At 36.7% G+C, this 14,339-nt stretch overlaps 1 protein-coding gene across 1 annotated transcript in view; it reads left to right on the forward strand.

Annotated features, from left to right (window-relative positions):
• Positions 1-2,935: 2,935 nt before the first annotated feature.
• TTLL7 (tubulin tyrosine ligase like 7) overlaps positions 2,936-14,339 on the forward strand; it is a gene marked incomplete at its 5' end in the record, with an annotated part of 53,430 nt that continues 42,026 nt past the window's right edge. Inside the window, 6 exons of the mRNA XM_082002946.1 lie at positions 2,936-2,960; positions 3,115-3,243; positions 4,168-4,289; positions 4,989-5,056; positions 10,561-10,719; positions 12,375-12,591. Of these exons, the coding sequence (XP_081859072.1) occupies positions 2,936-2,960; positions 3,115-3,243; positions 4,168-4,289; positions 4,989-5,056; positions 10,561-10,719; positions 12,375-12,591 (720 nt within the window). The remainder of the gene's footprint in view (positions 2,961-3,114; positions 3,244-4,167; positions 4,290-4,988; positions 5,057-10,560; positions 10,720-12,374; positions 12,592-14,339) is intronic.

Consider the following 14,339-nt stretch of genomic DNA (forward strand, 5'->3'; position numbering starts at 1 on the left):
CCTGTATTTTCCCTTTGGAAAGGAGATGGTTCCAGTAGGAACAAAGGAAAGGACTGCATCCTATGTAAAATATTTAGATATTAAAATATTACTAATTTGGAACTGCTGGTGTTTTGGTATTCAGTAAAATGTTTGTTTGGAAATGGGTGACTTAAGTGAAACAGTTGTAAAATGATTTTGAATTATTATATATAAGCTTAAGGCAGAATACAGTTTAACTTTATTGGTATAGGACAGTGCTTGTGAAAAGTCAAAATCCTAGACTAAGTTTGAATACAGAGTACAGTGTATTTTCCCTTTTCTCATTGAAGAATTCCATTTAAATCAGGATTTGACAAATAGACTGCATGCATCTGTAACAAGATTTGACATCATTAGTGGAGTGTATGCTTCAGCTGTGATGATAAAAATTATGTCATCCATAATCTTGTCAAGAAAAGAGTTACTTCAGTTTGCAGAGATTTTTTGAGAGTTAGTCAGTCCAGTTACTTTGTTTTCCATATTGCCAAACTACTAACTGTCCGTAGAATACTCTAAAGGTACCATAAATCTTTACCATTGACTCATGTATGTGTGTTAAAAAGTTGACTGCCCTAAAGAGCATTCTTCTCAAAAGAGTAGAATAATTTTTATATAAAGAAAAACAATAATTCAGCAAAGTAGTGCAGTTTGGAGCTTTATGGTCCACCTTCAGAATACAATGTGTTATAGTAACTTTGGGCAGATATTTTTCTGTGTTTACAAGCTGAATGAAAGCTCTGTGAGCTGCTTAGTTTTTATTACTATATGATAGCTTGTAAATCATACTGTATTAGTAAGGGCTGGCGTTTCTCACAGGGAAATATTAGTTGTCTTGACATTCTTCCAAATTTGTTAAAAGTTTTTAGCCAGTACAGCAGAGGAACAACTGCTAGGCATTTGTGTATGTGCATACAAGTCCTTAATTGGCTAGCAGAAGCACTCCAGTATTATTCCCAGGAACTAAACATGTCTTGTTCTCTGGTGGTATTCTTAGCTTGAGAAACAGATAACATGCAATATTCAGTGAGTCATTGTGCCCAGCACTGCTTTTCCTTCACAGTGGTTTTAAGGGGGATAAATGCTTTGCTTTCCCATCTCTGTGTCTAATTTTAGTAGGCCAACAGGCAAGAGGACTTTCAGGCCACCTTCTCAGATGTGTGTGCATCCAAAATATTAAAAATTCAAAATGACCTGCCAGTTTTAGTTCAATTCAAGGGGATTTTCTTAGCGAGTTCTGGTTCAGCAATGTATGTTGCAAGTAGCTATGGCCAAGAGTTACTACTGTACTGTAAACGTTGTAGCTGTATAAAACCTCTCCCGTTCTTACTTTCTGGGTAAACACACAGGGTCATGTTTTAGTGTTAATTTGTGGCGCTTCACTAAATGAACATGAAGGAGATTTGGTTGTCTTATCACAAAACAGAATTTTGCCCCAGTACATTGGTGACAGTCATAAAAGAACCATAATCTGTTCTTTTTATCCTTTTGTGTTAATGGACTGTTATGTGTAAATTTCTGTCTTAAAAGGAAATAAGATCTTGCAGCTCAAGGTGTCTGGTTTTATGTTTTCTTACCAAGAGGGTGACTTGTGCAGGATATAATTGTGTCTTTCTCTTTCTCTCTCTGACATGTATGTACAAATATCTGCACACATACAGATAAAAAATGAGGATTTGTCAGTAATGTTTTGGTAATTTTGCTAATGCACATCTTGCCTGATCTTTTGACCAAGTATGTTTCACACCAGAAGTCATGGCTGAATTTGATTTTTCTGTTATTTTCTGCTATTTATAGCAGAAGAAATTCCTCATGCTCTATATAAGGCTAGTTAAAATGAAAGCATTTAAAAATCAGTGACTTATATTCTATATGTTTTGAAAACTCACAGATTTTTTTGAGGCAGCCTGCCAAAGACAGCTTTTGTTTTCTTGCAGACTTTGTTATAACAGTGCTGAACGCCTGAAGTCATGTAGCAGTGCATTTAGAAGCATTTTATTTTTTATTTTTTTCCCTAATATTTTAGCCTGTTGTTCTTATGTGCTTAAGCTGGACTTGAACTTTTTGCTATGTAGGATTTTCACATATGGTAGTGTATTCATAGAGGAAAAAAATTGAACTTTTGCATCAGTGTAGACATGAAAAACAGCATTTTATGCAAATAATTACGCGTTTTAGAAACTGACAATTTAGATACTTGCTAACCCAAAGTGTCTTTGAAATTATGTCTGTTGTGTCATGAAGTGATCATGAAACTGCAGCCATCTATTACCAAGAGATTATCAGACAATTGCTTTAAAAATGTTTAAAAATTAAAAACTGGAAAAAGATTATTAAGGTGGTTTCAGTTATTTCTCATAAAACCCTGAAAACACACAATACAGTGTGTCTGATTTTAAAATTTAAATTAAAATATGGTTTAAAATGGCTACAAATTCAGTGAGCTTTGTGGAGATAAAAGTTTGCAGTATCGATTGAATTCAGTGTTACCTATTTTCATGCCCAAAATCTCCCATACACAAATGAAAATAAGAAAATGAAGTAATATAGTCTCATTTGAAAATTAATACTGCAAAATGTTTTTTGCTGGAAACAAAACAATTGAACTGTAGTGAACAAAGTTTCATATTTACAATAACTTGATTAATCTTTTAAAATAAGCATTACTTTTGAGTCGCTATTAAAAGCATTTCCATGTTTTCTCCTGTTTATATTTTTTGCAGGATTTCTCGATAACAAAGTCTCTCATATTTTTTTTTAACACAGATATCTATGCATTCCAGAACTGATATTTGCTACAACTGGGGACTGAAATGGTATGACTGGAGCCATAAATAATTTGGCTTTGGCAGCTCCATCATTTTCTGAGAACCTGGAACAGAATTTGGGCTCTGCTTCTGCACTATCCTAGGTTATAATGCCATCCTTGCCTAATGAGGGAGGTATGCTAGTCTTGGATTTTTGATATAGCCTACTCATTATTCAGTATGCTTGTATCTCTAAGTTGCGACAAAGTAAATGTTTGTATTTTTAGTTCATTTGTATACATTATTTGAGATATGAAGATGTTGACAGTTACAACATTGTTTTTCAAAGATAACCATGGAACTACTTCTCTGACTTTGAGTTCGGAACTACCCTATCAGAGCACAATTAAAAGAAAAGTCAGAAAGAAGAAGAATGGAGTCATCACTGCAAATGTTGCTGGCACAAAATATGAAATTGGTAGGAAGCTACATATTTTGTTTCCATCCTAATAGCCATTGACGCAAGTGAATTACTAACTAATGGGATGAATTAATGGACTTTGCATCAAGCTGACAGTGAGACATTTCCAAAGGATTTTCTTTAATAAGAAGTCTTTGTTCTTTTTTTGTAACATTTAGTTGATAGCTTTGAACACTGTGCATCTATTACTCCCCATTTGTTACTCAGAGAAGAGCCTTGAAATGCAAAAACTTAAGTAATTAAGACGACTGTGGAAAAACCGTCTAACAATGAATTATGTATGTGTTTGGAGCTCTACTTAAAATCTTGAAAGATAAAAAATGTAAATTTAATATTAAATACTCTAATTATCATATTGAGAAACCTCTGTAAAATCTGTGAATGTTTTGTATTTTGATTCTTGTGACTACTTCAGAAAAATCTTTTCTCCCAGAACCGGAGTTATACCTGACATATAATTGGTATTTTATCTTTTTTTATATTAAAATAATGTACGCCTTTGCTTTTGTAACTACTGTACTTTGACTAAGGAGGCATTCTTGTCCCTGTCTGCAGTGATACTTATAGTCATCACTGTTCTAAAATTAACATGTGTAATAGCCAAGATTAAGGCTAAAAGCTGTGCAAGTGGACTTTTACTAGAAGACTATGGAATGCCCTGAAGCTGTTTACAGTTCCCATCAGTGATTCTGCTCTGATTCCAGCCTCGATACAAGGTGCTATAACGTTGTAATGACAAGTTTGCAATAGCCTGATGGAAATACTGCAAGATAAATAATAGTCTGCATGCTAACATTGGTCTCAGACACAGGGTTCAATATTGGAAGTGTGTAAAACCTTAATCGATTTTTTTTTTAGATTTTGAAAATGAATCTATTTTAGAGATTGAAAATATTCCTTAAGTGTGTGATTTCTCTGTAGTACGTGTGGTAATACGAGAAATGGGATTTGTGAAAACACGCGATGAAGATGAAACAGCTAATCTTATATGGAGTGATTCTGCCGTGCAACAAGAAAAGATTGCTGAACTTCGGAACTATCAGGTAGAGTGGTAGTGAGGATTTCTGACATGTTTCAGTAAACTGCTTTGCTCTGTAATGTTCAGTAATGTGTCACTTTTGGTCAGTTACATCTGTATGGAAACTAAAAAAAACCCGCACAAAACACCACCAACAGACCGCAATAAGGGTATACCACTACATATTTTAAAATCCTATTCTCTTTTCCAGAGTTATTTGTTTATACCACTTGGAATCTGTTGTTTAAATATTTGGGGCTGTTCTTTCATGCTTTTGCCTGCCAGCTGGGTGTTGTGAATGATAAGAGTTTGAAGGAAGATGCAAAACATCATTTATAAATTGCTCATAAGCTTTTCAGCAGTAAGTTAATAAGCAGAGCTCTCTCCCCAGTTTCTGTGAATAAATAATTCCTTTTTTTATCATTACTTTGTCATAGCATTCTTTGTTCCAAGATAGCTTTGTGAATAAGAGTATGATAGCCTCCTTTCATGTCTGGAATAAAATCAGTGGGCATACTCATGTTGGTGGAAGAGAATACAACTTACAGTATCTTTAGTATTGCTAAGAATACATAGTATAGTGTAAGATATTATCTTAAATAATTTATATGCAACACTAATTATGTTTGCCTAAGCATACAGTTGAATATTTTAAATTATTGTATTAGGTATGTCAGGAAAACAAAAAAGTACCAACTAACTTTCTTTTTTTCTCCTTCCTCAGAGAATCAACCATTTTCCAGGAATGGGAGAGATCTGCAGAAAGGATTTTCTGGCAAGAAACATGACTAAGTAATCTTTCTTTTAATATTAAATTTTTCAACCATAGTATTTAATGCAGTACAATACTGAATTATTGTTTGTAAGGTTTGTTTATTTTTACTAAAAGGCTATGAGAGGACCAAGAATAATTTCCAAAGTTCCTTAACAACTTTGGCTTTGGTCCTGAATCTGTAGCGTTGAAGTGAGCTACTGTATCTTTCCAATTGACTTCAGAAAATAATTTGGATTCAGTTTTCTGTCTACGCATTGCAGGATGTAGGAGAGCCTTAAATTATTGTATAATGCGCTTAATACATAATACATCCAGGCATATGTCACGTAATGTTAGAACAGAAAAAAATAACTATTATGTGGATGGATATTATTTGTTTAAAATAATGACTGTATTTTTGCGTATATCAAATTTAAAAAATGTAAAGCATCTTACTGTTTGTATAAGAAATAAGTCAGAGAGGCTTATTTGTCTTTATTATAAATCCTCCTCACTCTAGTGGAATAACTGGGTTCTGTGGAATCATCCTAACTGAGAATCTGTGAGTAAGACCGGTAAGAAAACAATAATGATTCAACAGCCTGGTAATAAGGAAAAGTTTAGGGAGAAATGTGTGAATATTTTGATTCTTCTAATATAAATCAGTTTAAAGAGCAATTATTAATAGAGTTAATCTTTTGGCCCCCAATGTTACCTATACTGCATTTCCTGCTACCAGAACAGAATTTGTTTTAATAAATTAATGTAATTAATGTGATCTCTCCTTTCTCTCTCTTTCTCTATTTCCTTTTCTGTTTTGTAACTACAGCTCATAGCATACAGAATATATGCAGCTATTATGATGCAATTTCTCTTATAGCCAATATCCAGGCAGTCTGGATCACAAGACAATGTGGTTTTCACATGCAGAAGGGTGGAAGTGAGCAGTGTAATATGTAGCATGTGTAGTATGAAAGAAGACAACACAGCACAGAAAGTGTAGGGACACAGAGTAATGGAACAGCTAGAAGCAGGAATGTAATTGAGAACAAAAGGAGGCATGAGCATTGTTTTCAAGGGGAATAATCAGAACACAGAAAAGAAAAAAAATCATAGAGATGCCATTGTAGGGACAACTAGTCTTAATTTCTGTAAATGGTCTCTTAGGTGAGATCTCCTCACGTGAAGGATAAGTATGGATACAGAATGAATACCCTAAGTGGGGAGAAGGTGTCCAGAGTGAATGGGAAGGGGAAGAGACCCATGTATGAGACGTTCTTTTTTTCCAGCACCTTTGTTGTTTACGTTTAAAAGGTTTGTGAACTGACCATGGACCAAGCATCGTTCTCATCCATACCTACCCCCAAACCTCCTTTCATACTTGAAAAGTCAGAAGAGTACAGTCTGACAACATCTGTGAGCTAAAATAGCACTCAGAAGAGCAATAACTTGCTGTTTAATTCTCAGACCTCCTGGTAAGGACTGCAAAGGCTAAAGGATGGAGCAGCACAGTGAAGAAGTGGTTACCTACAGTAGTGGATAGCAGATGTGCTGGAAAATATGGCTATTGTAATGGAATAGGTCTTGATTCTGCAAGCTTCTTGATGATGTTCCTACGCCATTTCTGAATAGGGCCAAGCAGGGAAAGAACAGAGCTGAATTCTTTTGTTGAAAGTTTGAGTGAACACCAGAACTTGTAAACAATGGTTAAGTATTCCGCTTTGTATTATTAAAAGTCTACCTAGTTATGCATAAGATGGAAAAAGGCATAGAGAACTGATGTACTTGCAGTCACAAAATAATACAGATGTATCATTTAGAACACCGTGAAACTATATTCATTGAGTAGCAAGTATGTGCATTGAAACCTGTGAGTAAGTTAAATGGCAAGTCTCTATCATGTAGCACTTATCATGTGCATATGATAAGTAATTTGGTGAGGGATGGAAACTAACACAGAAATTTCTTTTTGCCTAAAAGCAGGATAATTTCTGCCTAGATAAGGTATTCAGCTTAACAAGGTAATAACATTTGTAAATCATAGAATCATTTAGGTTGGAAAAGACCTTTAAGATCATTAAGTCCAACCGTTAACCTAGCAGTGCCAAATCCACCACTAAACCACAAATACAAATCTTTGAAATACCTCCACGGATGGTGACTCAACCACTTCCCTGGGCAGCCTGTTCCAATGCTTGACAACCCTTTTGGTGAAAAATTTTTTCCCACTATCCAATCTAAACCTCCCCTGGCGCAACTTGAGGACATTTACTCTCGTCCTATTGCTTGTTACTTGGGAGAAGAGACCGACACCCACCTTGCTACAACCTCCTTTCAGGTAGCTGTAGAGAGCGATGACGTCTCCCCTCAGCCTCCTCTTCTCCAGACTGAACAAGCCCAGTTCCCTCAGCCGCTCTTCATAAGACTTTTTCTCCAGACCCTTCACCAGCTTCATTGCCCTTCTTTGGACACGCTCCAGCAACTCAATGTTCTTGTAGTGAGGGGCCCAAAACTGAACACTGTATTTGAGGCGTTGCCTCTCCAGTCCTGAGTACAGGGGCACAATCACTTCCCTAGTCCTGCTGGCCATACTATTTCTGATACAAGCCAGGATGTCGTTGGCCTTCTTGGCCACCTGGGCACACTGCTGGCTCATATTTAGCCGGCTGTTGACCAACACCCCCAGGTTCTTTTCTGCCAGGCAGCTTTCCCCCTGATTCTTACCCATAAATACTCAGCCCTATCGTCATCATCATTAAGCTCTAGATAATCAAAACACTCCCTAACACAGGTAGCCTGCACATGGCTACCCCACTGCCTCTCTGTCCTTGCCCATCCCTTCTGAAGAGTTTATAACCATCCATTGCAGCACTCCAGTTGTATGAGGCATCCCACCATGTTTCTGAGATGGCAACTATGTCATAGTTTTCCTGTTGCACAATGGCTTCCAGCTCCTCCTGTTTGTTGCCTATGCTGCGTGCTTTGGTGTAGGTGCATTTCAGTTGGACTATTGATCCTGCCACCTTTTTGGGTGGAGAAGCCCTAATTCCTACATGACCATTCTCAGGTGCTTCCATGGTTTACAACGTGTCAATAACCCTTGCCTCTTTGCTGCCGCATGGATCTCAGTTCCCCCACCTCCACTGAGACGGCAGACCACAGGACCTTGCTAGCATCCCGTCCCTCAAACACTGGCGTGCTGCCCCCAGGCTTATCTCCAGTGAGCCTGGGTTTGTCCCTGTCCCCCTTCAAATCTAGTTTCAAGCTCTTTCAATAAGCCCTGCTAACTCCTGTGCAAAGATCCTTTTCACCCTTTGAGAGAGGTGTACACCATCTGTCGCCAGCAGGCCTGGTGTTGTGTATACTGACCCGTGATCAAAAAACCCAAAATCCTGCCACTGACACCAGGCTCGGAGGCAGGTATTGTTCTACTGGTTCTTCCTGTTTCTTCCCTTATTCTCTGCAACTGGAAGGATAGAGGAGAACACTACTTGTGCTCCTGGTCCCCTAACCGGTCATCCCGAGGCCCCAAAAAGCAGAATATTTAAGTATATAGCAGATGGAGAGTAGTTTAAAAATGTGCATGTATTATGAATTATAATATCTATATATGTTTTTTAAAAACTTTTTCTGAATATTTGGTGGCTTTCATCAAACCAGATTTGTAAAAATTGTAGTTACAATGAAGCTGCAGAAGCACTGAACCTCATGCAGTACTTCAAAACTACTGTAGCTATTGTGGTTTCTGCACAGCTTTTGTTGGATAGTTGGCTAAACAGTTTGGTGACAGTGTATCTATTATACCAACAGGGCTTGGCTACAGTCCTAGCCTTACAGATGTGGTTGGCAGCTCTGTTCTTTCCATTAGTATTTAAGCCACTTAAAGAAAAAGTGTCTTATGCTGCATCAGGAGTATTATGTAGGCTCATAGTAGAAATGAAAAGTTGAAATGATATTGTAAATCTCTTTTACATTTAAGTTATCCTGATACTATTATCTTCCATTACAAAAATAGAAGTATACCTAAAACTGTAATTAATGAAAAAACATTAAAATTCATCATAGTGCCATTTTTAAAAAAAACCTCAAAGTTGGGGAACTTCTTATGTCAGCTAATTTCTTTTTAAACAACCAGTCACTTTCTGTTGGTCTGTGGATATTTGTATGTTAAATGTGTTTACTGTATGTTACAGAGTAGTTTAGAGTTACCTGAACTAATTTCATATGAGGTTATGTATGAAGTTTCAGGTATTCTGAGTACCTGAAAAAAGCCAGCTGCACCAGTATTTTAACTCAGAAAAGACTAAATTTATTCTCCTTGGAACTATGGTATACTAGTCTTCATGGTACTAACAAATCCACGTTGCTCCTATAACTTGGCTGTTAACCAATATTAAAGTTACTTTGTTTAAAGCTAACCCATATGTGTGTAGCCCACACTGCCAGCCTGGTGTGGGTATATGCTTCCTATCATATTCCTATGCCAGATACACAGCTTTGGGTGATGGAAACTTCTGCTAACTGAATTCTCTACTATTTTTCCTCTTCTGTTTGTCTTTTCTCCATTCAGACAACAGAGCTATAAAGTGAGATATGCTCACTACCTCAGTTGCCACAGCTGTTAAAGCAGGGAGGTCAGGATCTTGCTGCATCCTTTAACCAGATTCAGTTTAAGAGGTTGTTCCCTACAATGTCTTAACCTAATTTTTGTTTTAATTTTTCTATTCTGCACCCCTGCTTGTCTTGCTTTGCATTTGTTTACTTTCTTTTGATTAAATAAGGTGCTCAGGGAATCTCAATCACAATATGCTGGTACCAAACACAAATCCAAGCTTCTTTATTTTGCCCTATTTTGGAGGTGCATGAGCAGTTGCTTGGTCTGTTTCAAAGTATATTTACTACAATTCTTTACTTAAAAATCCTTCAAAAGGCTGGAAAGAAAGTACTCTTCTTAAATTGCTTCCATTTTAATTTTAAGTTCAGTTCTTGTAATTAATATTTTTTTGAACCCATGAAGAAACTCCAAATATCCCAGGTCCTCTTTTTTGTGTGTGTTGATCTTCATACATCCCCAAATACATGCCAATATGAAACTTGCCAAATATCCTCACCCATCCTAAGGAAAAAAAAAAAAAAAGAGAGGAATCCAGGAGTCTGTTAGGTGGGAAAAGATCTATAATCACACAGTCTGTCATAAGCTTAATATTTCTAAGAAAAGGAATAGCATTAAATCATCTGAGTAACTGACCAAAAACTATAACAGGGGTGAGATGGATGCCAAGAAATGAGATGGATGCCAGTAGCATAATAAGCAAATATGATAAGCAAAAATGCACAAGATAGTCTGGTTTTCTTGTTCTTAAAGTATGCATACAAATATGTTATAGAGTTCTAACTATTAAACAGCTGCAGAAGTTTGCTTTCATACTACAGCATTTTGCTAAAAAAGTTTCCTTGTCAAATACTGTAAATGCTCTTTAATCCTGAGGATTGATACATCAAAGTAGTTAAAAAATTTTAACTCTGTTACACGTTTTTGCAGAATGATCAAGAGCCAACCTCAGGAGTATAGTTTCATTCCTCGAACATGGATCTTCCCTGCAGAATACACACAGTTTCAGAACTATGTAAAAGAACTGAAGAAGAAACGTAGACAGAAAACTTTCATAGTCAAACCAGCTAACGGTGCAATGGGACATGGGTAAGTTGCATGTTAACTTCAGTCTTCTTACCCATTAAAGGTGAAATCCATGCTATTTACAACATTAACAGAAGCTCTGTATGAGTAAGAAGTTTGCAGTTAAAGCTGTATAATCAGTATAAGAAAATTCATCTATTGCGTGAAGGCTTAACAAGCAGAAACAGCTAAATGAAAGTGGTCATTTAGCATAGAAAGCTAAATGGAAGTGGTCTTTTAATGTTGTTCTGAATGTGGCATAATTAGAGAATGCATTTTCTGATGAGGCTCAAATAGTTCTCAAGATCAGGATTATTTTTATTATGAGTTTATCTAAAGAATATATTAATTAACCTGTTGTGCTTAGACTTACGGGGTGAGATTGTATTGGGCATAAATGGCAGGGTTTGGGTGGCTGGGAGCTGCAGGGCTGTCGTGTGGGAGAAGGTCAGCATCTTCCAGAGCTCTGAAATCCACCCAGCCACTCCATTGCATGCCAAAACTGCAGCCAGTCAGAGAAGCACAAACATATTTAAGAGTGGCAGCCACGAGGTGTAGCAGAAACAGAGGAGACGCTGTTGGGAATGTGGCTGGAGGTGCACTCTTGGAAGGAGGTGACACCTGTGTCAGACATCCCTGAAGAGACTGTGACCTGCAGTTTTGCCTGTGACAGAGCTGCACAGTTAAAAAAAGAGAGATAAATATTGCAATTTAATTCTTCACTCTGTTTTTGTTTTTAGGTATTTCAATTTTAGCTTTTATTGCTTTTAATATAAAATTGGATTATACAGAATACTAAAGCTCTTAGTTATTAAAAATCTATCAGAATTACTGTAAAAGTAAAGCCCCCAAACTTTTCCATGTCCTTATTTTTCAGTCCTCTTGATAAGGGCAAAGATAAGCTGAAGGGAATGATAGCAGCATATTTCAGAGAAATGCCTGGAAAACACTTCAGTATATTCAGACTATTCAGCACCAGAACACTGAAATGTATCATAAATAATAGAGGGTACAATTAAGGCAACAAAGCTATGGGAATTCAGGGTTAATAATGATACACTGAAAAATGTTAGCTATTACAGTTATTTAAAAGTCTGTGTAGTTAGGGACTGCCAGTTTATAGTCTGCGTATCAACCATTTGTCATTGATGTGGGGAAACCGGAATACAGAAATAGTGAGCTTAATCTGTGCCGTCCTTCTTTGTACCGATCAGTGTCCTGCTTTGCAAACACCATCACTGAGTCAGGTTAGCACTGAAAGTTCTTTGCAACCTGTACCTCATGCAGAAGTTGTGACAAAGACAGACTGGAAGCCTGTTTTCAGAGCTGCTTGGGGAAGAATAATCACAAAAGCTGGAGGCTGGTCATTCTGCCAAACAATTTCTAAGTGTAGAGGGAACCCATTATTACAAGTTGTTGAATCAAAGGAGGCAGAAAGTTATTCTGAAATGGCTCATTGCCTTTTTTCATCCAGTGAAGCACCATAAAGGACAGGAAACCAAAAGCCATGTAAGCAAATGGCACTTTTTCTCTACCCTGCAAATCAAATATATAAGTGTCTCTACCTGGAGAATCCAGGTAGATTTTAGCCTGACTACCTGTCTAGGTGGCCATCAGAATCTGTTTCAGAGAGTAATGTCAAAGTTCCATGTTTTTAAAATAACTTTTGTTTTTACCAGGATCTCTCTAATAAGAAATGGAGAAAAGTTACAAGCTCAGGATCACTTGATTGTTCAGGAATATCTTGACAAACCATTTCTTATGGAAGGCTACAAGTTTGATTTACGTGTGTATATTCTTGTAACCTCCTGTGATCCATTAAAAGTATTTTTATATCATGATGGACTGGTGAGAATGGGCACAGAAAAGTATCATCCCCCCAGTGACTCAAATTTGGTAAGTTGGAGTTCTTTCCAATTTACTGCTTATGCATGTAGAATTTTACCTGTGTGATGTTTGGAGGAGGTAAAATAAAATAAATTGTGACATGAGATTTAATTTGGTATTCATCTGGCTGAATTTTTGCATTGTCATTGAAGAGAAAAAAACCCCGATATTTAACTTACGCTTTTCTATCAAAATCCCAAGTATAGCCATATTATTGCTTATGTATAAAAATTTTATATGACTTTGCATGTATGTATGCTAAAGAGTTTAGATATTTCCTGAAAGAAATGTCAGTTATTGACATTCAACCCAGGAAAAAGTCAAGTAAAGAAAATAGTTTCAAGAACAGCTACATTGCTTTTATATTTATCTGAGACTCAGCGGGGAGGATAAGGTTTGTCTCCTGCTAGATCATTGTTTAACATCCCTTCTGCTGAGGATCCTGCAATGTTTCAGCCATTGTGTTGGGAACCTATGCAGAAAACACAAAACCAGTGGTATAAAGACCAGTGCATGAGAGTGGTCACTGCAATCCCTGAACGTGAAGGAGTCAGCTGCTGGTGCTGTTTGTCAGTCACTTCTTCAGCAGGGAAAGGAGTATATGCTTGACACCTGTAGGATGATACAGCAGGGCTGCATATGAACTTGCAAAGAACCAAGAAATGGTAAGGGACGTGCTGAAGTTTTTGGACGCTTTAGTCCTCCTGTTCACTGTATAGCATCCTCTCCTGTTGAGGGGCATCACTCCTCTTTTCTGGCACAGACCAAAATGCAGATGTCTGTTAAGCAGGAAGTAGATCTGAAGCATTGGAAGGCATCAGTAGATTTGAGATTTTTATACCTCACTCTATACTGCGTTGCTACTGTATCTTTCCTTTTCCATGCCATATACTTTTAGAGCTGCTTCAGAGTAATTATGCAATAGATGACATATGGAAAGCCTGTTTCCCTACTTGTCACTTAAAATTGTGACTGTCTCCTAGTGCTCCTTTGAAGAATGTAGGTATAATTTGGAGCCCAGTACAAATGGTATATTTGGAAGAGTTCCAATATTATATTTGGAATAGTTGGCTTTTACTATTTATTATTGTTACTAATCTCAGCATTAGCAGCACTGAAATATGCTCTGAGTGGATAAACAGAACAAGCAGTTGTTTCTGTGTTCTCACAACTGTTCATGTTGTAGTTTGTCTGTTGTATGAAATAACCTGGCTTATCACTAATGACATTGTTCTTTGGATGACATTGTTCCATAGCGACATTGTTCCAGATAACTTCAGACTAAAGATTAGTTCAGATGTTTAACAAATGTTCTAAAAACACTTTCATTTTTTTTGTAATCTAAAAAATAATTGCTATTGTCTGAAATAATGAATTTCATGGAAAGATGACATTTATAATGACTAAAAACCAATAGGTTTTTGAGAATGATTCTCAAAGCAGTAATAGGAAGCCATGGGAGAAATTTGTTATGTGTAGTGCTAATACAATATCTTGTTAACTAGTCTGCAATTAAGTTGATTGGTTTTGTTAATTTCGTGAAGTTTTTTTAAACATTAGTAAGTACAGTGAGATAAATGACAGCAGAAGGCTTGTGTTATCTATTGTCTGTCTTATCAAGAAGGAATTGGAACAGAAGGCTTATGGTCAGCTTAGAACTTCAACTGTACTCAAGTAAGGAATCAAACATGACAGAGAACTGTCACTGTGATGAGGACAGTCGTCATGGTAGTATAGGTGGAAAAATAAATTAATAT

Source organism: Phaethon aethereus (assembly GCF_964289735.1).
Source record: "Phaethon aethereus genome assembly, chromosome: 8".
Classification (NCBI taxonomy): domain Eukaryota; kingdom Metazoa; phylum Chordata; class Aves; order Phaethontiformes; family Phaethontidae; genus Phaethon; species Phaethon aethereus.